Source organism: Ahaetulla prasina, chromosome 3, assembly GCF_028640845.1.
Source record: "Ahaetulla prasina isolate Xishuangbanna chromosome 3, ASM2864084v1, whole genome shotgun sequence".
Lineage (NCBI taxonomy): Eukaryota > Metazoa > Chordata > Lepidosauria > Squamata > Colubridae > Ahaetulla > Ahaetulla prasina.
Window position 1 is genome coordinate 104,470,407 of NC_080541.1, and position 26,347 is coordinate 104,496,753.

The window sequence follows — 26,347 nt, forward strand, 5'->3', positions numbered from 1 at the left end:
ACCTTGGATATTTCTAGTTATAACGGTGATAAAAAAGTAACTCCGTGACCAATGCCTATATTTATAACCATCACAGCTTAATTGAAACTCCAGAAACTTTCAATGACATGTTCACTATTACCATCTGTTATATGGATTGGCCTGCGCCTGGCCCATTTTTACACAGGGTGTATGTTTACTATGGTAGCACATATATTACTGATACTATAAATTTATATAACAATATTACTGATGATTATAAATATAAGCAAACTGTTGACTTTTTGATATGTAGTTTAATGTTTGATGTTTGGAGATTCAGAGAGTTTCACCTTTACCTTATGCTATGGAGTAGTTAGTGGTGGAAAGAGGATGGTTGCCAGGGTAACTAAAGAGAAGGGTTTTAGACTGAAGAATGGTGATTTTCTTAATTCCTCTTGTTCTGCATTATTTTGGAATGGGCAAGAGACTAACAAATAAGTAATCAGCCAGAATATGGTTCAGACATGCAAGCAAAATAAATCGTGGTTCAATGTGGCAAGTAAAGTGTATTCATTGTTTGTTTGGCTAAATCATTCCAATTATTACGGTATGTGTTTTGTACATACTTCTCGTGATTTTAATGCCATTATTCTCAGGCATATAGCATGTATTGCACCATCAAGGGAATTTAAAATATGCTTCATTTTCTTAGCAGGAAATCACACTCTTTTCACAAGGCTAGACATTAAGAATGTATCAATAATTCTATGAAATCTATTGTGATCTTGAGTTTTCCTTAGAAGTCTCAGATATTCAACAGTTTTCCTACCCCGAAGGGTTAGAGTACCAGTACAGATCAGCACACTTCTGTTAATAACAACAGCTTTAGTTTCCAATTTCTTACCCACAAACTCCATCCTTCTTATTCTCCACACTCTTGGTTACTGATGTCTCTCCATCTTTTGCATCTTGCACTATAGGACCTTCACTTTCTAAAGGATCCTGTTCTGCATCTATAGGCATTACATTTCCAGTCTTCTGAGGCTTATTCTGAACCTGTTCCAAAAAGGAACAATGTTTCAATTCCAGAAAAATCATCTTATTTGTTATCTCCAAAATACATTGGAAAATTAATACAAACTCAGAAAGGGTAAAAATAAATGAACTTATAAATACTGTTAAAAAAATCAGAACCTACTTCTTTATGGGTTTTTTTTTTGCTTTATTTCTTTTTCACTTTATTATTACTTTTCCCTATTCTTATTTTCAGTTCAAAATTTATATTTTTATTCTACTGAAAACTTTTTAAATAAAGACAAAAGCCATTTGAAAATTAATAGCAACTGACAGCATTGGTAAATGTTTACCTGCCAATTTAACGCTAAGAACATCATTCAAGTAGGAATAATAATAATAACTTGAAAATGATCACACTAATGCTATATTCTAGGGTTTGCTTGCTTTGCTTCAATCATCTATTCTTAGTGAAAACAATCTAGTCTCTAGTGTAAATACTAGAATAGAGTTTGTTAAAAATCTCAATGACTTAAAAGAATTACTATAGGAATAGCTTTCAGATTACATTCCACTTCACTGAATGCATTGTGCTTTTTATTTGCAATATGGTATAAAAAGTGCATCTGAAAGTTTCTTGTAGTTGCTTGGTGCCACCTGTTTTATTGGATCTTCCATTATCAGGCAACTTTTGCTAGATGTTAACCAATCTCCAACTTCATCTCCTTGAACTATATTGCTAAAGTGCTTGGCAACCAGTCAGACGTTTCAACCAAAAACCATGCAGTTCATTTTTACCCGATGCTGACCAGTTCTTAATCTTCCTTGTTGTTGTTGTTTTTAGCCAGGCTGCATTCTATTTGAATTTCTTTGGATTGCCCCATTAATGCGCCCACAGATGCACTGTTTCTTCTTTATCAGAACAGTCTCTCCACTGATGGAATGCTAGAAACAGTTCTGATTTGACTGAAATTGGAGATTCTGCCTATAATAAGCAATTTGAATTTTTTATCTGTTGATCTTCTTGAATATAGCTGTTATTTATGATTCTAGGATTATTATTATAATATAACAATAATGTAAAATACTATAGCTGCCTACACCCATCGATTCTGGCATGAGTTCTGCTGCTTGATTTGGTTTATTTTCCATATATTTATCATATTTAGAAACTGCCCATCTCACTTTTCTAAGGAAAGATTCAATTCTCTAAATAAACATTCTTGTTTATTTATTTATTAATCAAATGTATATATAAATTTATATTTATATAGCCTCCCATTACACTGAAAATAACTCTGGGCAGGATGCTTAAAGGGTAAAACCACACATAAAAAGAACAAATATATAAGATATAAAAATTGCATTAACAGTGAAGAGGGGAAAGAGGGAATAAATCTAGCCATCTGATCAAAGGAGCTTTCTAAACATGTCTTGAGTTCGTTGAAAGCCCAAGATCGGATAACATAACTAAGTTTTGAGGCCCCTCTGAAATATCAAGTGATGGAGCTAATCTAATTTTGGGGCAGAAGAATGCTTCATACAGCAGATGCCATAGCAGAGAAGGCATATCTCCTGGGAATCAGCAAATGTAGGTCCATAGCTGATGGCACCTGCAGCATTTTTTTTTTTTTGCCAGATCTAATTGGGTGGGCTGATGTAACCAGGGAGTCAGTCAATCCTATGCCATGTAGGACTTAACAGTTAAAACCAGCATCTTGAATTGGAGTTGGAAGCAAACTGGTAACCAATGCAGTTTACAGATGGGTAACGTGCTATTCTAGACATTCCTGTCCATGCTGCTGCACTGTACCAGCTGAAGCTTCCAGATACTTTTCAAGGACGGCCTCATGTAAAGTGTACTGCAATAGTCCACTCTGAAGGAAACTAAGGCGTGAGTAATTGTAAGCAGGACATGCTGATCCAAGAATGGGCCCACATTCTTGCTTTCTTGTTTCTTATGCCCAAAGAAATTTGAGTTGAGCAAAGATTCAGTCAACACATCAAAGTTAGTAGCAAAGACTGACTTTTTCTATGTGTGAAGACAAATTATTCCTACATCTATTCCCAACACACAGTAGGCCACACATTTCTGCAACATTTACATCTGCTTTCTTTTCCTATTGTACACATCAAGGGCACCTGTCCCAACTACTATCAGGAAGAATGATAATTTCTGTTTGGTACCCTCTTTATGGCATCCAGTTGCTCTCAAGCACAGAAGAAATGCTTTGCTGAAAGAGCTGCCTTTGGCCTTCCACAGTGCCAGTTATGCTTCTGTTCTGATGGAAGCTTCAAAGCAGCCTTTCTCTGCAGCTGTCACTAGTCAGCTAACACCAAAGAGGCATATTCTCTAAGGGTAGCTTAGTACTACTACAATTGACTTGTGGTTTGACTGTGCAGTAATAGTTAGATGTACTTCTTTTAATAAGCTAACAGAAGAGTTTTGTTTTGGAGGGTCAAATCTGAGTCTCTAGCGTATCATGACTACTGCACAGAAATTCAGATTCACATCTAACACTATGTGTTGTTCACTTATGGAGAGCCAGTATCAGAAGAGAAGACCTGACTATAATTATTAAGATCACATTAAACTTAACTCTGACCTGTAACAAAAAAGTATTTGGCATACAACTTTTGCAGTATTTGCAAAGACCAGACCATTTCTCCCCCTAACATAGGTAAGCTTCCACTTTTGATATATAGCAATGTCTTCATACTAAACAATGATTTAATTATGGTGAAATATATGCAAAACTCGTACAATAAATCCTTCTAAACAACTGTTTAGAAGCGACTGTTGATAAGACAATAATCAGCACTGCTATTGTGAAGACATATTCTGCACTCATTCAAGCCTGCAATTGTCTGGGTATTGTTTTTTTTTCAAACTTAAGACCATTTCCATTTCCTTGTTACTTTACTGTTTACATTGCAACTTCAACCTTTCCCCAAATCCAATTTTTTTCTGAAATTGACAACTATCTGATGAAATGAACTCAGTCTAGGTTGTAATTAGCCTCTTAGCCTTTAAAATGCCATAGATTCCTTTGCTCTTTTGCTGCAACACAAGCGCTCCCCCCCCCAAAAAAAAACCTTGACAAATTATTGTTTAGAAATAGCATTTACAGATAAAGCATCACATGCAGTGATGGGATTCAGCCAGTTCGCACCACTTCGGGAGAACCGGTTGTTAACTTTCTGAGCAGTTTGGTAAACTAGTTGTTGGAAGAAATAATTAGGGCAGAGAACTGGTTGTTAAATTACTTGAATCCCACCACTGATTACATGTATGTTACAATAAAACCCTCCATGAGGAAAAATACTCTACATAGGGCAATGTTTTTTCTGCGTGATGGAAAAAAACAATATGAAGTACTAGTTTCGTTTCTGGAAACAGAATCCCCATTTTTAAAGCCCTATTTCTTGCATAAGGCTTAAAAATCTAGCCTAAGTAGACAAGGAAATCGTATTTGGTCTGGATTAAATCTGTCTATTTTTGCTTAAATATATATCCAAGGGCTCAGAATGCCCAATTTGAGGTTAATTTTCTGTAGATGGTTTTTCATCTCTCTCCATCACAAACTTCAATATTCAGCTGTGATCCAGTTTCCAAGCAGTTTCCTGTGAAACATGCTATTTGAAATTCATAATTATTTCATGGTATTTCTAAACTCTTATTCTTTTAAAACATACTAGAAAATGTTTTTAATAATACCAAACATTACCTTGGGCTGACGCCTGTTCCATGGCATAGGTGATTTTTTAATTAATACAGCAATGAAGAAACCTCCAGTATTCTGATGATGTGGTAAAATTCTAAAACTAGATAAGCAACATGGATTTTGTATCAATAGGCATATTCTTGAGCTCTACTTAAATCTGCGATCAGAAAATGGTTTATTTTTTTAAAAAAAACACTTTAAATTTCAATCAATCAGTTTATTACAGTCTTAGACCAGAGACCAGAACAATAAAAACGCTCAGTAAATATACAATTAAAATTTTTAGTATAAAATAATAAATAAAAACTAAAATCTATAATAAAATCTAGTCTGTTGATTATGAATGGTCTAAGTATACTAAAATTACAATCCATAAACTGTGTGACCCATTGTAGGTTCAATGCTAAAAGGGAAAAGACTAAGCAATGCAAAGGGTTTGCCATATTTGTTATATAACATAACTATGGTGGAGAAGACATGTGTTTGCAATGAATGCCCAGTGCTGCTGCACAGAATCTGGCCACCTGCACTGTGGTTATGGATGTTCATCCTTAAGCAGCCATTGAACAAAGGTAGTGTTTGAATGGCCAGGATTCCAAGCAGTTATTGGCAGAATATGTTTTTTTCCTAATCTCTGTGTAAAAGGAACATCTAAGAAGCATGTGACCCACAGTATCCACTTCTCCTGAGCCGCAGGAACAGAGTCTTTCCATCAATGGTATCCTTTTATACTTGCAGTACAGGACAGTTGATGGAAGCACATGGCACTGTGCAAGTGAAAATGCTTTCCAGTGGTTTGCTGGCTCCAACTGACTAAGATAACTGGCAGGAGCACCAACACATCTAATGGCATCTGGAACTAGAAACAGTGGAGCTTTCCCTAGATCCGCCTGCCTCCCGCTTCTTGGCCTTTTGGCTAAGATCAAGTGTAGTGTAGTTCAATTAAATATAATTTTTTTGGCATGATTTGCTTGCTTTAGCTATGTATCTTATTAAAGAGGACTCAGGATCTGGAACTTAGTAATTACAGCTGACCTGTGGCCTCTTCCATCCCAGAACAGCTTCATTCACTAAGTATGGCCCCTGTATTTCCTTGGAATAGCGCAACCTAGGTTTCAAGGGCACTGTGAGTACTGATCAAATAATTAAACATCTCTCATTTATCCTAAACCGACGAAGGACCTTTGGGTATGGTATAATGAATTACCATCAATTCTACTGAGGAGATATCTCAAAATTCCCTGATCTGAATGAGTTTGCTCTTATGGTTCAGAGGAGACAGAATCAACTGATCATGCACAACTGTATGGTATTCTTGTATTTTGCTTCAATCAGAGAGACTAGGAGACCAAGCTACTATTATATCAACCTTTTTACCAATTTTAACATTATTAGTATTATTGTTAAATTCTGTATTGTCAAGGCCAAAATATGCTATCAAGTATTGTATCTTTAATTATCGGTTTGTTAAGCAGTTTAATGTGGGTAATTGTTTGCAGTACTAATAAAGAATTTGGAAATTGCTTGGAGAAAAGTAGTATATAAAATATTGCATTCTACTCCACCCAACTTGTAAAAAGAATTCGCACTCTTTTTGGCGAAACATCTCAGTGCATATCTTTGAAGGAGGATGGGAAGTAGGTGTTCCTGATACTGCAGGACTTCATTAAACCCTTAAAATGTATCTCTAGATCTTAATTTTTTAAACTGTATGTCTCCCAGTTGGACACATACCTGGCAACGTTAAAGTGAACGTTTATTCAGAATTCAACACCATCTTACAAATATGATGATGACTTTACATACCAGTGCTCCAAATGTAATGCTTTAAGTTTTTGTTCATCTTTTAAAGGGAACATTGTGGGGCGGATCTGTGTATGTCTGCTAGGAGGTACTTCTTTCCAGTCTTCAAACCAATTACCATCTTTGGTCATTACCTAGGTGGGAAAATACAATGTCTTTCAAATCTTACTATTAATATGCTCACCATCTTCCCTTTCTCTCATGAAATTTAATACTGAAATGTAACAAGGGCCAAGTGACTACCCTAACATCAATAAATTATACAGAAATTGGTTGCCTTGTAATATGGTTAAACTGGTCTGTGAAAAGATATCTTGAGAAAATATACCTTCTTGGTGGTATTATTGCTAAAAATCTCCAGCCAACAGGTGTTTCCCACTCACTTCTCCCACCACAGTATTTATATAAATGACCAAAGGCCTTTCCTATACCCACTCCTTTTTGGGGGCAATTCACGATTTTTTAAAAAAAATTGGTTCTCATCTATATCATTTTCACAAATATCTCAAGGCAGCTAGCATGTCCAACACATCTTCCTCCTCTTATTTTCCTCACATCAACCTTGTGAGGTAAGTTTGGCTGAGAGGGAATGACTAGCCCAGCTGGCTTTCATGACCAAGGCAGGACTTGAATTCATGGTGTCCTGCTTTTTAGCCTGCTGCCTTATCCACTAGACCAAACTGGCTCCCCTAAGTAGAAGCATTAATGAATCACTGTTTACAGCATGTTTAAGTAGCAAAGAAACCTCGATGAGACTTGAAAAGGGCAATTTCATACCAATGATTTCATTCTGGATAACTAATGAACCCATTTACTTTTGGAAATTTAATTTGTTCACAACTGATATGAATCCCTAAATACAATACATATTTCTATAAAATTACCTTCCATTTTGTAATGCCTGGTAACCTTTTCAACCCTGGCAACTCAGAAGAGACATCAGCAAGTTCTAAGGCACCTTCAAAAAAATAAAACAAACAAAACAAAAACCACAAATTAACATTATATGCATTTTACTGGAAAAGTCATTTGACTGGAATAATGGCTAACCAAGCTGTGAAAGTTATTTTTTCACTATCTAGAATAACTTCATACCTTAAAAGTACCGTAAATCTCATATGAATTTAATTTGTATTGTAAATAATTCCTAAGTTACAATTTTTTTATCGAGTTTTATTGAATTTTAACAATTAAACAATTTTTATTCAACTCTTGTGCATGACTGTGACAATTTACATATCATCCCATTAGTGTTCTCCTATACTTTATATAATTTTACTAAATTATATTACTAATTCTAATTAGAATTACTAATTCTTACTAATTCTACTATCTGTTATTTTCCCTTTTTTTCTAGGCTACAATTTAATACATGGATTGAGATTAAGATTAGCCATAATCCTACCAGTTGGTCAACTCAAGAGAGAGCTGCATGTAAGAGCCCCCAAAAGCATATTTTGTCACTGTTAAATTTGTAAGTAAGTTTGAAAATAACTACGCCCTGGCAGTCATTATCTTAATTAAAGTTAAAGTTCTGATCATGATTATGGTTGCACATCTATTAAGACCTTAGAAGTCATTCAATCAACATTTTAAAAAATTATAACATTTGTCCATCATTCAAATTTTTATGCTTTAATAAAAGCATAAACCCCTTTGGGGCTCAATTAAGATTCTGTTGACCCAATTCTGCAAGAAGCAAGTCTTTTGGGAAACTTCCCTTCTTCACTTCACCTTGCTGAACAGGCATGGTTCTTTCCTAAAGCGATAAATTAACAATGACTTAACATATTGAGGCCTTTCCTCAATGCCATTTTCTCCCTTGGTTAGATAAACTGGCTGAACTGAAATAGAGAATTGGGTCTTAATTGTTCAGGCTAAGAGAATTAGGACTTCTCATGATTTCTATAGCGCAATTGCCCCACCACCCCGAAACCCAATCCACCGGCAGCTATTCATATCCTACATGCTCCTTGTAGAAGGCTCTTTACTCTGACACAAACAGGGAACTATCTATTAGAAGAAAAATTAGCAGAGGCACTAACATTCTATAAAAGCCACACTTTCCTGTGCAAAGATGAAGGAGGATGACTCTGCAGCAATGTGCTGTTAAAATGCCTACTAACTACTCAATGATCAACATTTATAACTGTAATTGTCAGTAATTTTAACAGCTCTTGTGGGTATGAGATTACTGCTCTTCTTTTATGTGATCAAGTCTCATAAGGTGAGCTGCAAAATTCCCATCAATACCTAGGGCTTTTAGAAGCCACTGGTGCTTCCTCTACTTTATTTTATCAGGGATTTTTCTTTTTTTCTTTTTTATTCACCATATTTGCTGAATTTTGCTTTTACGATTGGTCTTTAATCACCCATGGATTGTACCATGTACAATATTTGTACTGTTTATACTTAGACTCAGTTTCAATTTTACAGATTTTTAAAATCAGAATCTATCTTTAATAATATGGATAGAATTTACTATAGCTCATAATCTCCTTCAGTGATTCATACTGTTTTGATCCTGGTTGCTGAAAGGCATACTTTGTCTAGATATTGTAGTGATTTTTTGTCTTTTAAAATGATATAATACATTCAGTTAGAGTTAACAATACATTGGAAAATTAAAACCTCTGTGGATTTATAAATCCCTTGCTGATTTGAACTTTCTTATACCCCTTCTTTCCTGATTCTTTTTCTTGATTGTTCATATGTCCGGTTCAAATCTTTAGTATGCCTTGAAAAGTTAAACACTTCTAACCAAGTTGTCAAGAAGAGAACATATTGAAATTATTAAGGTTCCTCAAACACACCCATGAAGCAAACAAGCACTGTGGACTGGCAACTAACCTTGGTACATATGTTATCTCAACATAGGGTGAGGCAGAAACTGAATATGATGTAAGGTTTTCACACCTAATCTGTATGGCTTCTTTAATAACACATTTGAATAGCATTCAAACAGTGAAGACCAGCTATCAACTATGATAGGTTATGTTCTGACATTTAAAAGCATCTGTGATGAAAAAAATCAAGTAAATCACTTCCTACAAAGGCACCATGGTTCATTTGTGATTAGAATCAGAAAAGAAACATCATGCTGCCTGTATTAATTTCTAGAAAGATGAGCTAGCAGCAGCTAGATTAAAATTAGAATTCCAACATAATAAATATTAAACAAACCCAGATTTCCAATCAACACTGCCTTATAAGTTCAGGCAAAAGAGTAAGCTTTACTTTCTTTTTGACCTAACTAAAATATCATTTCCCCCCCTTTAAATTACACACACCTTCACTTTTTTCCAGCAGAGAACAAATGACAGCTTCATTTTCAATAGGATTCAATGAACAGGTAGAGTACACCATTCTACCTCCTTCCGCCAGCTGTTCAGCTCCACGAGTTGCAATCCTCAGCTGTAGTCTGCATAGAAAATATTGTTCAAAACTTAATTATCCAGAGCATGAAATCAGTAATCAGAAATTAATTATATTGTTTGTGTCCTTGGAGCTACAGATGTCTTGTTAATTCTCTGCGGCAGGTAAAAAAAACCTATCAGGGTGTAAGTACATTGAACACACTGTCTTAACTACAAGAAAAAAATAGAGACTTATCAGGAAACAAACCTTGCTAAAATGATCTCATTTTTAACTGTGGGTAGCTTCTGTAGTAAGTATAAATATAATTGTATGTGTTGATTTCAATAAAGCATTTCACAAAATAAAATTATGAAATTGTAATCAAGTAAATAACTGCTGTTGGATAGCATGAACATTTGAATACACAGCATTGTCAATAATTTTATTTGAAGAATGCTCATAAAACAGTTCCTTAACAAACTAGAAAGAGCAGATGCCACAAGGCTTAGTTCTAGCCCTGTTCTTTCCAGTACAGAATGTTAATGACCTTAATAGAATATCTACCAAATCTGAAAGTGACCTGTAATTGGTAAGAGAGCTAATACCATACAAGATAGAAATAATCTTACTAGATTACAGCATAGTTAACAAATGATTGAGTGGTTAGAGCCCACAACTTTGTCCTCCTGACCTTTTGGAGTTTCAGGAATCTATCTGGCTTGATTTTTCTATCTTTTTCTGTTGGATGGGGCGATTAAAAGGGTGGGAATAGAAGAGGGAGGTTTCTTGGATGGAAGCCACATTCATTCCACTCATGACTCCAAATCACGCCACTAAAATTTAATCAATTTGTTAAACTGCTGCTGAAATTAAACCACTTTTTTGCAACACAATATAAGGGTTACATACAGCCATTCAGAATGGCCATCCTACACTTAGACAAAGGGGTAGGAATATCAAAATTAAAAATATGAAACATAATGGATGCATAAAATTATCCACTTAGGAAACAGAAATCAATTTCCATTTTCAATGCACAAGTAAACAGTGGAGAATACCTGTAAAGCATGTAAAAAATCTTGGAACAACATATTACAAACTGAATCTAAGTGTAATATGGCTAGACAGAATAAGACAAAAGTAGTTTTAGATGTATCAATAGAAGCAGAGTTATAAATAATCAGAAGTAAAATGTTCCACTTTGGGTTGGTCAGTAATCTGTCCAGTTCCTGGCACCATACTAAGAAGAGTTCAGCCAAAGTGGAAGAAATAAGAGGCTGAAAATTTGGGTGTGTCTTATACTCTGAATGTAGCTTTTTCAAAGCTTTTTTTCATCCCTAAGGAACCACACGGTTTGCCTGCTCCCTCCGACTCTCAACTGTGTTTTAGAAGCTTTTTTCAGCCCTAACGAGGCGCTAGCTAGTGAGTGAAGGAATTTCCATGCTTTGTTTACTTTTCTCATTGCTGCTCCCTCTCAGCTGTGCTTTAGAAGCTGTTTTTTTATCCCCAAGCATGGGATAAAAACCAGCAAACTAATGTGCTGAAGCTGACCAAACTAAGAATGCTAGCCAGATGAATAGGCAGATTTTTTTCCTTATTTTCCTCCCAAAAAACTAAGCTTCATCTTATACTCCAGTGCGTCTTATACTCTGAAAAATACAGTATGCCATGCAGAAAATGATCAAGAGTATGGGACATTTTGTACTGGATTTAAATTTAAAAAAACCAAAACTTCTAGCAATAAGGCAAGTTTGGGAGCACAACTAATTAACTAGAGAATAGCAATAGCACTTCGACTTATATACCGCTTCACGGTGTTTTACAGCTCTCTCTAAGAGGTTTACAGTCAGCATATTGCCCCCAATAATCTGGGTCCTCATTTTACCCACCTCGGAAGAATGGAAGGCTGAGTCAACCTTGAGCTGGTGAGACTTGAACTGCCAAACTGCAGCCAGCAGTCAACAGAAGTAGCTTGCAGTAGTGCATTCTAACCACTGCGCCACCACAGCTCAATAGAAGTGGCAGCCTTCCCTTAGCTGGATACATCAAAGCAAAGGCTGGAGAGTAATCTGCCAAAAATACAAATAGGCTCTAATTTGGATCGCCGCACTGAGCAGCAGACTGGATTCAATAGCTTAAATGGCCATTTCCCACATTAGAAATATTAGAATAAACTGTCTGGCTTTTGGGGTAGAATGGGGAATCAGAAAAAGAAATTGAAATCTATCCAAAATACCGGTATATACTTTGGAATATATATATTTTTAAAGGGGGTCTGGCAATTCATACAAATAAGGCATATTTTTATGTCAACTTACTTATGGAGACAAGAACATTAAAAATTTCTATACATGGGAAGAACTGGGCACAATGCAGTCTGTAGGCTGGAGTTTTCCAAACAGACTAGAGTGGTAATATCAAAAACCCAAGTTTTTATTCTTGTATATAGAAAAACAGTCAAAACATTAATCAAATTCTTAATTTCATTCCACAAGTTGAAAGAAATATATAATATTTTCCTACCCATGTAGTTGCAAACTATTATGTGTACTCCACTTTTTCCATATATCAATGTTTTTTCTCAGGGTTCCATCTCCACTAAAAGAAACATCTCCACATTAGTTCCAGGACAGTATGAAAGTTATGTGTTCTAAGCAAGTTGCAATATAACATTTTTACACAAATAGGTTGAAATTACAGTAATTTTTAAGTAGTTGCATTTTTCAAAGTTAGTATTATTTTATTGTATTAGTGTAAAACACAAGTGATATTGTGTACAGCAGTATTTATACAGTAACGATTAGGGTTATTAAAACTCTGATGATATATAACTTACTTTTAAAGAGAAAGAGATAAAATTCATGTCAATATTAACTGTAATTTCTAAAATGTTTAGAATATCATTCTCAATGACGTAAAAGTTAAGCAACCTTATGCTTATCAAGATTTCTATCTTTCCCCTTCTTCATTCCTCAAGCAGAGTTTGTAGTGTATATAAGTGTTTAGGCTTCCTTGGAAACATACGTGCATTTTAATTGACACAACATAAATGAAACAGAACAATTAGCCCTAGTGTTAATTAACTAACTTGTTTATAACTTGGATTTCAATGGCCAGCGCGCTATGCAATTCTGGGTGGCTTACAGAGTTAAAAACAGTGATATAAGAAAGCTTTTTTGAAGGCAAGCGGGTTCAGGGGAAAAATATTACTAAGAAGTAAATCTAATCCAACAAGATGACATTGTTAACAGAAGAGATGCCAAACCCTGTCACAATCTTACTATACAGGCAAAGAAGACAGGCAGTCCTACAACCATTTGTAGATGATAACTAGCATCTTGATTAAAGCATTTAGCATCTTAATTGTATAGATTAAAAGACTTAACAGACTCAAGTCATAATTATTTGTGCAGCTGCAGTTTGGACTATCTATAGCTATAGCTATGTAGGGTAGTCCTACATAGAATATACAGCTGTGATACTCATCCGTTTGGTGTAGTCGCTATCTTCTTTTTATTCATGAGTATATTTTTTCCCAGTCACTTCAGCACAAAAAAAGTCCTGCTAAACAACTTGTTTAATGATGGCAACTGAGGCTGCCAGAACTGCCATTGCTAAGTAAGAAGATCATGACACATCACATTTTATGACTGCATCAGTTACTGCATTTCCCCAGAAATAAGACCGGGCCTTATATTATTTTTTGCAACCAAAAGACGCATTAGATCTTATTTTTAGGTGAGGTCTTATTTTTTTCATGTACAACAAATATGTCGAACACAAGGCCCACAGGTCAGATTGGTCCATATCTGGCCCACAGAGCCATCCCGGAGATGAAGAGGTACCAGCCCCCACCGCCCTGGCCCCAGCCCAGCCTGGCACCCTATCCCCACCCCGCGTGTGTACAGGAGGCAGAGCATGAATGAGGGCTGACAGTGTCCAGCAGCAGCTGCAACCCAAGGCCCTTTGGCCGCTGCACTCTGGGGCTGCACAATCTGCACAGTGCAGGTGAGTCCAAGCGCTGCGACCTCGGGGCCAGCCCTCTAAGCAGCAGGCAGAGGCAACAGCGTAAGGCTAGGCACACAATCCAGCCTGTTGGACGCACTGCATGGTTGGTCGCCCACTCCATCCTGTCTTTGTTTGTCCGCAGCTGCAACAGGGCAGGCAGCTACATTGTGCATCCGGTGGGTCGGATCACATGCCTCCTTGTGCTTCTGCTTTTTGGTGCCGCCACAAGGGAAGACAAGGCAGGTAGCAGGGCGGGGGTAGCGCTACGTCACAGTCTCTGTATGCTCAGCCCTCACTGTCCAACCTCATCCTCCAGCTCTGCTGCACACACAGGATAAGCCTCCCGGCGGCCGCCCCACCCACAACAGCCCCTGCAAACTTGTGTGTTGCAACAGAGGTACTAAATGTGTCCAACTGGCTGATGATCAGCTGATGACTGGCTGATGGGGCTTATTTTGGGGGGAGGGTTTATATTACGAGTATCCTGAAAAATCGTGCAAGGGCTTGATTTTCTGGTTGGGTCGTATTTTGGGGGAAGCACAGTAGCAACAGAAATTTCAGTTCCAATTACTGTATTTTTCAGCGTATAAGACACACCTTAGTTTTTGGGGAGGAAAATAAGAAAAAAGCTGATTGGCAGGTGGATTGGCCTTCCGGAATACCCCCAATCAGCTGTTCCCAGAGGTGAATTTTAGCAACCCATTCCTTAGTTGTGAGCTCTGTGCCTTGCTTTTTTTGCCTTTGTTTTCCTGCCTTTGAAAGCCTCCAAAGCAGAACTTCAGAATAAAAGCCTCTGAAGCTCTGTTTGGAGCTTTTTTCCTAATCTCTGTGAAGTTCCGTTTGGGGCTTTTTTTCTAAGCTCTGTTTCTGATGCTTTTTTCAGCCTCTGAAACCTCCGTTTGAGAAGCTGGGCAGAGGTACATTCAGAGTATAAAACGCACCCAGATTTTCACCCTCTTTTTGGTGGGGAAAAGGGTGCGTCTTATACTCCAAAAAATACGGTACCTCATTAAGCTGACTACTTGTAGTAGCTGAGTTGCTGGTTCCAATAAGGGTTGTTAAATGAGGATTGCTTGTATAATCTGTAGAACATTTTGTACCAATTTTCTTTTAAATTATAACTTGATGTAAATTTTATATATTCCATAATTCTTCCTATTGTTGTGTTGCAACAGTTTATTTATAGTTTTTATTTGTTCGTATTTGCTGTCTTAACAACTAGCATTAGTAAAGTATGCCACAAACAGCATATTGGCTTAAAATTTAATATAGTTTAACTTACCTGCAAGGAACATCACATAATATTCTGTCATAGAAGAGGATCTCTTTTTTCCCATTTGTATTGATCTGTATATTAGGAATACTTGAGGCATCATGATTTATAACCATAATACAAGGACTGTTCAACCGCTTTGCCTGATGAACTAGCAGATAACAACGCTTGTTATCTACATCATTTGCAATTACAAATCCCTCTAAGAAAAAAAATAGAAAATCTTCTGGTTAAAAGAGAATTATCACTTGGGACGTGGGAGAATTACTTTTTTCAATTACTATTAGTCCAAATAAGATCAAAATATTAACTACATGGAATCAAGAAAACATAGTTATTTTACAGAGTTACCTTTAATTTATAACATTTATATTATCTGTTCAGAGGATCTAGGATACAAAATAATTAGCACAGAATAAAATTTGGCAACTTCAGTTATGAAACAAATTTAAAGCACAACTGATTCTCATCCAATATTCAAGATGTGAAACACCAGGTTAAAAAGTATAGTTTCTAATGTTTTCCTGAAAGCCAGCCAAGTTAAGGCCAAACACACCTAAATGTAAAACGTATCTCACAGAATAGGATATGTTTGACCACATCCAAACATTTAGGACCATTTTATTCCATAGGATATATGAGTGCAGGCAGTGATACAGCTGCCATTTTTCCCTGTTCTGTAAACTGCCTTCAATCCAAAGAAATAGACAGTATACAAACATGGTATAACTGGTAAAATGTGAATATAGTAGTATGGATAGAAAAAATGGATGGGACCCTAATCATAAAAGGAATTTACACTCACAATTTACAGAAACGTTTGTATGTACAGAAAATGGTGACAAATTTGAGAATACCAAAAAATTATCAACAAAAATTCTAAATCTTGTCCTTTCATGCGGACAAACCATCCATTAAAAAAGACATTCTCTCAAATGACAAATTAGATCTAGCACAAACAAGTAATGAAAACAATGAACACATGCACACACTCTTATCTTATTAAAATGTATATGACAGGATGCCCATTATAGGTATGAATAGCAGGTTAATTCCATGAAAAAATAGCAACTGGATGGTGATCTCATAAGCAAGTCTTTTATTACAGAAAAAGACAGCCACATTTATCATCCAACATTATGTGATTTTTAAGTCTCCCTTTATGTCACCCTAACACAAACCTGGCTTTAGTAGCGTTAGTAAACATTATTAAAGTGTTGTTTACTTACATTAGTGGTGAGTAAACCACCTACTCACATTATGATAAGTTTACTGGGGGACCAAAAGCTCTAGTGCAAGATCAATGTTGAAATACAAAGGGATTTTAAGAGAAAGTCAATAGTCAATTCAGTAAGCCTGACTGTATTTCATCAAAACACCATAATTAAAATTTGTTTATTACAGCTACTTTTATGTTGCTTCAATCTGGATTACTGAATTAAATTTTTCCTTCACTTACCTGGAAAAGGAACACTCATGTCTGCATGAAGCATCTCAATAAGTTGGGCAGTCTTGGACCCAGGTGCAGCACACATATCTAGAATCTATCAAGATTAAGATGTTTAACAGAAAGAGAGATTGATATTATTTAATAAACTTAAAGCATATGTGTTTATATGTAACAATATTTGTAGAGAGATTGGGAAAGAAACTTACAGAATTAAGGGTCTTATATCCAGCAAGTCAGTATTAAATTTGTCAAGACATTATCATTTTTCAGTTACAGTACAGGCATTCTAATTCTGATTAGTCACTACAGCTGAAAATAATTATCTCCAAGAAAAAAACCCCACAGAAATTCAAGTATGTTTTAAAAGGCACCTATTGTACCTACATGTTTGTGGAATCCACAATTATCTATTTTCAAATTTAAAATTAATAAATACTGTGAGACCACCTAATAATTTGACCAAATAAAATTATAAGTGTCTGAACCTCCTGGTTTAGAAACTAAATGGAACACTGCTTTTTTTCTTCTATGATCTCATCCTAATCCTAACTCAGAAAAAGCCAACAATAAGAAAGAATGTGAGAAGAACGGGAGAAAATCTGGGGCACATTTTTTCTGTCTTTTGGAACATAAAGCAAAATAGGAAGGTAGCAATAGATGTACTGGAAAACTCCAGCCCTCTAAGGCATTATATTTTAAAAAATATTGAATGTGAAATAGTGCTTTACCTTAAAGGTTTACATTAAAGGTTGGAGAAAAGACAGATGGAAGGTGTTACAACATATGGATAATACAAACATAAAAATGAAACATATCAATGAACTGTTAAATCAGGGAAAAGATAAGACAAGTGTAAAATTTTAGATATTTAAAGCACAGAGAAGGCTATATTGCATTCTATTCTTTTACAACGAATTTTGATTAACCAAATTAGAAAAAATATTCAATACTAATGTGTAGTTAAGTATCAATGTGTTTGTTTCTTTATGCTTTTTCCACAAAATAATTTCAGAGATCATAATACAAGAATACCTTATGATGAGGCTGAATATTAAGAAGCAATGGAGGGATCATACTGACAGCTTCCTGACGACTAATATTTCCCTAAAACAAAATAAATACAGTGTACAATTCCACTTTTATCTTACATTAATATACATGGAAGAAAACATAAACCATATCTACCCAAAAGACATCTTTATTTACTTAATTATCTTAAATTTAGATAATCCCCTGAATGAGGAACTTTCAGAAAATTCCAAAATTATAGACTAGTCAATTTAAAAAAATCTCTAAGAGGTTAAAACTTCCATATACTTCTAAGAAAACTATACAGATGTTTCCACAAAATGACTAAGAGATGAGTTCGACTTGTTGAGATGATAAAATGAGCAGAAATGAAATTTTATGCAAATATTTTAGATACAATATGATTTTTTTTCATTGTAATATCCATACATAACAACCCCCATAAACAATTTATTTATAAGGTCTTCAATCCACTGAGTAACTGGTGCCATTAATTTGTATTTTCAATGCTGAAAGGCTAGCCTTTGAATAATACGAAGGGTGTGGAAAATTCATTTCTAATGCCTCAATTTGCATGTAATACATATTTTTGTTCATTTCTTATTTATTTATATTGCACCTTTTATTATTTTTACAAATAACTCAAGGTGGTAAACATTCCCAACACATCTTCCTCCTATTTTTCTCACAACATCCTATGAGGTGAATTGGGCTGATCAGAGTAACTAGCCCAAGGTCACCCAGCTGGCTTTCATGGTTAAGGTGGGACTTGAACTCATGCTCTCCCACTTTCTAGTCTGATGCCTTAACCACTACACCAAACTGGCTCTATATAGTATGTAGAGATAGTAGTTCAAAAGACTATGCATGTTCTCAATATTAAACCCTATCTCAAAGTCAAATTATTGTTATAATTACTTCTCAAAATAAAACTTTGACATCTCAAAAAAATTTTTTAATAAAGCATTATTTACAACAAGGCTATCTCCTATTATGAACGAGGTATATTACTATATATTCTGGTAGTCAGAAATGTAAGATATTGAAGTACTATGAAAAAAATCTTTTTCTTTTCAAATTTGAAAAAAATTCAAGGGTTATTTAAAAATAATATGCAGGCTTTTTTACTGTTTCTAAAGAAATGATACTTCAATAGTGTTCCTATTCTAAACTTATTAGAAATATGAAAGGTAGCTTGCCCACAAACTCTGAATAAAAAGTTTCTTGAATGCAAGAAGTCATATGAAGCCCATAATGAAAGGCAAAAACAGAAGGTCAGGTAATACTTACACATTCAGTTTCACTAACAAGAAAATGATGAAATTTTTCCAACTGTGGAGATTTCCGCAAGATTTTTCGGTTTAGGTTTGTATGCCATGCCAACTCCTCAGGATACCTAATAAAATAAAGCATCTTGAATAAAGTATCCACAGAATCTCTGAAGTGGCATAAGAGATTGCAACTGCATTTTAAATTGAATGCATAAAACTTCCTTCAATGTACTTAATTGCTTAATTTTCTCTACAGATGGGAAAATGAAAAAAAATTAAGGCAAGCAAATGCTTGTAGCAAAGTAGAAGGTAAGTGCATAGATTGCTGCAAAGAATCAATTTTTTTTTAATAATAATTTTACCAACTTAATTTTATGTTTGAGAGATTAGTCTCAGGAGAAGCATAAAAGTTGAATAAAGTCAGAACAAGTTACCTAAAAGTATGTATGGTACATTACACATATTCTGCCCCACGCCAAGTCCTGCTGTGCAGCCTAAGCATGATAGATGAGTGCAGGTGTTTATGCCTAGAATATGCATTCTCAGCAGGGTCACTCAAGGAGTTACAGTCATACTAGTTGCCTAGGTAAAACAAGCAGGCATCTACTGATATGTTTAGCAGCACCAATATAGGAGGATGCTGGAGGCAGATTTTATGACTTTAATGCCAATGCCAAAGACAACCATTCACACAATAAATATTAATTTATTAAAAAGTGTAGGCTACCCAACTCGCAACAACAGCAATAAAAAAATTACAATATTTATAATAAAACTCTTTTACAATCCTGTAATGTCTTAATTTGGAGTAGAGTTGGAGCAACTAGATGGAGCTGAGCGTTTACTGGTCAGATGCCCTTCCTGATACCATGCAGCGTTCACAGATTTTTTTCTTTGCACCCAGAGAGAGAAGTATCTGCCTCTAAGACTGAGCTCTCAACCTTCCGAGTGGGAGGTGAGCATCTTCCCCACTAGACCACCATGCTGTTCTATGTATATAACTTAATATACAATGATTAACAATATTCTACCAGATGAAGGACCCCTCAGTTGGATGGCACTTAACATGAGTGAGGAAAATGTGAGGATTTTTCAGAGTATTTTCTGGGAAAGTTGGCAGTAAAGGTTGCTGATGATGACCAAACAATCATGGACTGCTTGGCAACTGGTCATAAGTGCAAATAGTTTGTCAAGCACCAGATTGTGATCACATGACTGTGGGGGCATTGCAATAGTGATAACTTCAGTGACCAGTCATACGTCGCTTCATTCAGCCCCATCGAACTTTGAAGAGTTACTGAACAAATAGTGGTAAGTACCTATATTCCAAAGAAAGTGGAACTTAATTATAGCATTAAAGACATGGCCAAGTGCTAACTAGAGTATGAACAAATTCCAAGTTAAACTAAATAAGAAAAAGAAAGCCAATCAGTTTCCATATGATCTTGAACATAAACTATTATCAAAGAGAACATGAGGTATCACTTTAAAGTCCTAAACCTCATTGATAGAAAACCACAGGAACTTTGCAATGAATTTAAGAAGATACTAAGTACAATTGTGAAAAGAAACTGCCAAAGATGAAGAAACAGAAAAACATAAACTAGATATCAGAACAAACTGTGAACATTGTCAAGAAGACAAGAGATGCCAAAATCAAGAAAGGTTAAAAATTTCAAGGAGGAACTTAGCAAAGCTTTTCAGAAAGCTTTTAGAAGAGACAAGAAAAGCAGTATTACATTTGCAAACACAATGATGGAAACAGCACAGAAAATCAATGGAAGTTTTTCAAAAGATTTCTAAATTCAGGAGGAGGTTCCAACCTCAAATTAGTATGTTAAAGATCACCAATGGACAAATAACTGAATCAAATAGGATCAAATAAAGATAAACAGACTATACTGAGCTACAGTATATCTAAGAGTCCAATACCTTACAAGATATTCCTTAATTACTAGAGTTTCTAGTACAGGAATAGAATACTCACAAAAAATATGGCAACAGAAGCAAAATCAGCAAAGGTTCTAATCAAGAATGCTAGCAAATCTGAAGAACAACCTAATGGCCATCATTCAAATACCAACAAAAGAGACTTAATAAAATGTGCAAACTATTGCACAATATCCTTAATTTTATATACTACCAAAATACAGATTAGAGCCCTACATGGAAAAACAGATGTCAGCTGTTCAAGCTGGCTTTAGAAAAGGCCAAGGAACATGAGATAGTATTGAAGATGCTTGCTGTGTAATTGAGAAATCAAAGAATACCAAAAAGAAGCCACTATGTGCTTGTAAGGTGATGAGTGCAAAGATGGTTTGCAAGATTACAAAGTATCAAAATATAGTAAACAATATCAACTAGATCTAGTTAGATTCCCTGTCTTTTTTCTTAATTATTGTCTTTAATGCATTTTGTTTACTCCTTAATTCTTTTTCTGAGCTTGATACGATCTTTTTTAACGTGATGTGAAGAAGTACAAGGACTATGCATACATGTATATTAAAGTCGGATTTTTTTCTACCATAGAATGGGAATTGGCATTGTACTTGTCATTAGTTAATGATCGGTTTTTCATGTAATTTGGTTTTGATTGTAATAATAATTGATTAAATTTGGGACATTTCATCTTGTGGATAATTGTAGATACATTCTTTCTTTGTTAATATTCCTAAAGAACTTAAAACTATCCACAAATTAAAAAAAAACTGTTCAAGAAAACAATAAAGTAGAAATAGGGAAATTTGGAAATCTTTCATTATTCATTTGTCAAGCAGAGAAACCTGTAAGGATAAACCAGCATTTTGCCCATGAATGATTGTCCAGAAATGTCATTATTTTTAATATTTGCTACTTCCAAATACCGTATATGCAATCTATACAAAATTAATACTCAAACCATATTACTAATAAGTATTATGCTAGTCAATAATTATATATACAAACTTACCAGCTTAATGGCTGCGGCATTTCAATTTTCTGACCATCTACCACCAGATTCTCTATTTCCTTGAAATACTTCTCTTTTAAACAACGGAGAATTTCATTGGCATGGCTGCACAATAAAAAGAAACCCAATCAGAACAAGGTGAATCACAATCTAACCAAATTACTTTACCAAATTCTTAATCTTATCTAGTTTCAGCTACAATATTATGAAAAGCACACCATACATTTCAGTGGCTGCCCAAAATTCAACTTGAATTCCAAATTACCACAACATTTAATAATCACCAAATTTCTTAATTTTGTTACAATTCTCTGCTATTGATCTCTGGATTTGAGGTCCTTTCCCTGCATATACAGTAGGCTCTTCCAGCTGCCTGTTGTTTTCTGTGATGATCACAATCTCGTAAAATTGTCAAGTGCAGTTTGCTTCAGCTAACCTAAACCCTTAAATAATAAGTTCCCTTTTATATTTTTCAAAACAAGGGTACTCATCCCCCCCAAAAAACAGATCTTACTTTGTAAAATCATGTTTTTATTTACTTTACAATTTTGAAACACACAACTGTATTTTTTAAAAATACCTGTACATATAACAGTATGGTTGAAAGTTCTTTCTGCTTTTGAATCTACATACTGCATAAAGAGATATAAACTAACAAAGTACACTTTTAGATAAAAGGCCAAGTTACAGTCTAGGAAAAAAAATCACACCCCAATTCCCTTTAATAGAATTTTTTTAAAAAACCTCCTAAAATATTTTAAATATTTAAAACACGTGCACGCACACACACACATACATGGCATCTCCCCAAATCTGCAAGGTGAGAGCTAATCTCATTCCAGTTGAACTGAAATTATGTATGTATTTCATTTTTATCTCCAGCCATCTCATGGGAACCCCCTCCCTCCCAAAACATAGGAAAACAATCTGCCATTGGTTTCTTCAGAGGCGTTTCAACTTTCCATGCTGGAAAGTCTTACAGCCTTTTTATGTCCCAGGGGTGCCCCGGCTAGATGTCAACCAGGTCTCGCCCATCAACCGAGCTTAGTGACGGATTCCTTACCGGTAAGAGACCGCACATAAAGGCTGCTCACCTCTTATAGCCTGTGATCCGCAGAGTGGCTGGCAGAGGCTCCCGCAGAGTAGCCAGGAAGCTCTCCCATTCCTCCTGAGGCACGATGCCAAGCTGCCCATAGTAGTGTTCAAACGACTCATTCTCCTTCACGATGTCCGGATACCCACCATCGGACCAGCCCTGGGGAGGGAAAGCAAGCGAGGAAGGAAGCCTCAATCCGAGTCCCATTCTCACGACCGGGATTCCTCATCGGCGCAGAGCGGTCGTACCCGCAGGTGTCGGCCCCGCAGAACCGGAGAAAACAAGGGGGCCGGATGCTCAACTTAGCCTTTCCTGGCCAAAACCATCAGAATCAGAGCTGTGAGGAAAAACCGTGCACTTTTACCCGCCGGGAAGGGCCAAAAAGACCGCAACTCACCCGGGAGCCTCCCTCGCGGCTCTGCTGCTGTCTTCGGCGTTGCCTGCGGCCCATCACAAGCCCCGGACGCTGCCGCCACAAGGCTTGGGGCCGAAACAGGCCCAAGCCCGAAGTCAGAATTCTCACCGCGCGCCCAATGTGCTGAAACCGTCGCTTCAGCAAACTCCCCATTCAGTGATCGGCCGCGCGCGTGTGCGCGTGCGTGTGTAGATCCCACGCAGGCGCTTAGCCGTTTCCTGTTCCTCAAACTACTAGTAGACATATGCACAATCCAACGTCCTCCAGGTTCCGAGTTTCCTTTCAGAAATTAATCTTGTGATCCTAAATCAAACCAATCCAATCCGATTTTGCGCGTATCGGTAAATTAATGTCTATATAAATATTCTCAATCCTTCAAGTTATGGTTGTCCCAAAGGTCCTTTTCCAAAAGGCAACGTGGGTTTTCTGGATTTTTTTCTTCTTGAAAAAAACTCTCTCTTCTCACCCAAGAACTTTCTTCTGTTCTGACTGACTGGTAGGGAAAAGGAGGCGTCGGTGGGTGACTTTTCCTTGTTCGACCTTGTACTTTTTCTATGTAAGTTTGCAGAGGGAAAATCGTGGTCACGGAACTAAATGTTGATTTTTGAGGCGCAGGTGATGAATGTTGTTTAACTATCCTGATAGTTGTTTTAACGTTCCGATTTTTATGTTAATGTCGGTGTATTTTATGTATATAAAATGTTATATGGCTTGTCCTGCACGCCGAGATTAAATAAATAATATCCTGCTATTATTATAGGGCAAGCGAACCGTGGTCTTTTTGAAGTAATCCAAGTTAAAGTATTGTCAATGTAATCTTTCGGAGTAATACATTCCATTGCCACCTTTTTGTTAGAAGGATGTTTGTTAGGTTTTTTGCTATCATTTTAGGGATATTTTGCGTCTTATAACATAAAACATGGTTTTGTTTCCTGAACTTTGGGATGATACAAAACTTTCTTTAGCATGACAATCCTTCAATTTATCTGAAGGGTGTGGAAGACAAAAAGAATAAGTACATGAATGAGATTATAATAATTATAAAACATTTTTCATCAGTATTTGCCAAAAGATGGCATGGAACTATGTATTGAAATTATATTAAATAATAAAGGCACTATTAATCAGTATGCTGGATACATGTCAACGTGCTTGTATTAAATATATAATTAAAAATAGTTATATTGCTATACATTATATTTCTTTTAGGAGCATTGCTCTGGAATGACTTGCACCATTTATAAACAACTAATCAGTCTGGAAATAGATCTTGCAATTAAAGAATATACGAATCACTAGACTTATGTCTTAGCCTAGCAATTTTCTCATGTTTGTATCAATTATTGATTAGAATGCTATCTTTCCTTACTGGATCTTCTTCCCCTCCCACAATTCCCAATAGTCAAAGGATCTTTGGAGAATATATCTGTCACTGTAATCATCCCATCTTGGCTGTATTTAATGCTATTTCTGTAGGACAAGACTCCAGCACACAAATTTCTTGTATTGGATTTTTTGGACAGTAGTGATTTCAACACCGCAAGATCTACAAGATTCTATTGTTACTCCACAGATAATGTCATAGTGAGTTTCTTGGCCATATCAAAACTGTTTCAACACCTACCCTCAAACGACGCTATAGAGCACTGCACACCAGAACAACTAGACACAAGAACAGTTTTTTCGAAGGCCATCACTTGCTAAACAAATAATTCCCTCAACACTGTCAGACTATTTACTGAATCTGCACTACTATTAATCGTTTCATAGTTCCCATCACCAATCTCTTTCCACTTATGACTGTATGACTATAACTTGTTGCTGGCAATCCTTATGATTTATATTGATATATTGATCATCAATTGTGTTGTAAATGTTGTACCTTGATGAACGTATCTTTTCTTTTATGTACACTGAGAGCATATGCACCAAGACAAATTCCTTGTGTGTCCAATCACACTTGGCCAATAAAAATTCTATTCTATTCTATTCTATCTACAAGATTCTATTGTTACTCCACAGATAATGTCATAGTGAGTTTCTTGGCCATATCAAAACTGTTTCAACACCACACACTTGGTCAGGAACACTATCTTGGTTGATGCTACTTCTATTAAATCTGTTCTAATGCCCCTATCTGAGACATCACTAAATGAACATACATAGTTGTTCAAAAAGCCAGCAACCCTAGAAATTTGTTAAGAGCTTTTTTCAATTGTTCAAGTGCATTTGGCACTCATTCATTCATACCACCACAATGGAGTTGTTCATCCAAGTTAGAGTTGACAAAGATTCTGCAATTTGTCTGTATTTAGGCATGAACATCTGGTAGTAATAGGTTAGTGTTTATTTAGTAGTGATGGGCCAAGCTTTGGAAGAAATGTAGCTTGCCTTCTAAAGGTAATAGTTCTATAATCCATCTAATGTCCAGATAAATTACCATGTTCAAGTCAATATAAGATTTTTTTTACCTTGATAGTGAGTCTAGCACCCCAAATGGATTGAAATCCAATTTCAGATGTTCCAGGTTCTTCTCTCAAATGATTAAAAAAAAATGGCCATGTCATTCACTCATCCATCCAATTTAGAAGCCATACAACTTCAGAATGATCCTGGGCAGCTTACACTCAAAAGAGAAAATTAATAATACAGCATCTGGATAAACTACAACAACAACCATCAAGGGTTACACAAATAACAACCCAAAACGTGGAAGAACAGCCAGTTATTTAAAGACCTTTAGAACATCAATAGGTAAAGATAAAGGTTCCCCCATACATGCGTGCTAGGGGCGGTGCTCATCTCCATTTCAAAGTCGAAGAACCAGCGCTGTCCGAAGATGTCTCCCTGGTCATGTGGCTGGCATGACTCAACGCCAAAGGCGCACAGAGCACTGTTACCTTCCCACCAAAGTGGTCCCTATTTTTCTACTTGCATTTTTTATTTTAGTCTTGCAAGTTTTGAATAGAGATATTAGGAAAGATGAAAAAATAGT

At 35.9% G+C, this 26,347-nt stretch overlaps 1 protein-coding gene and 1 pseudogene across 1 annotated transcript in view; one reads left to right on the forward strand and one right to left on the reverse strand.

Moving 5' to 3' along the window:
- NSUN2 (NOP2/Sun RNA methyltransferase 2) overlaps window positions 1-23,546 on the reverse strand; it is a 34,623-nt gene extending 11,077 nt beyond the window's left edge. The window contains exons 1-13 of the mRNA XM_058178676.1: window positions 23,335-23,546; window positions 22,936-23,096; window positions 21,842-21,946; window positions 18,911-19,016; window positions 17,624-17,695; window positions 16,601-16,685; window positions 15,151-15,343; window positions 12,384-12,458; window positions 9,794-9,924; window positions 7,388-7,461; window positions 6,507-6,637; window positions 4,704-4,800; window positions 866-1,017 (exon numbers count right to left, since the gene is read on the reverse strand). Of these exons, the coding sequence (XP_058034659.1) occupies window positions 866-1,017; window positions 4,704-4,800; window positions 6,507-6,637; window positions 7,388-7,461; window positions 9,794-9,924; window positions 12,384-12,458; window positions 15,151-15,343; window positions 16,601-16,685; window positions 17,624-17,695; window positions 18,911-19,016; window positions 21,842-21,946; window positions 22,936-23,096; window positions 23,335-23,505 (1,553 nt within the window). The 5' untranslated portion in view covers window positions 23,506-23,546. The remainder of the gene's footprint in view (window positions 1-865; window positions 1,018-4,703; window positions 4,801-6,506; window positions 6,638-7,387; window positions 7,462-9,793; window positions 9,925-12,383; window positions 12,459-15,150; window positions 15,344-16,600; window positions 16,686-17,623; window positions 17,696-18,910; window positions 19,017-21,841; window positions 21,947-22,935; window positions 23,097-23,334) is intronic.
- Window positions 5,597-5,754, forward strand: LOC131196456 (U2 spliceosomal RNA; annotated as a pseudogene).
- Window positions 23,547-26,347: the final 2,801 nt, after the last annotated feature.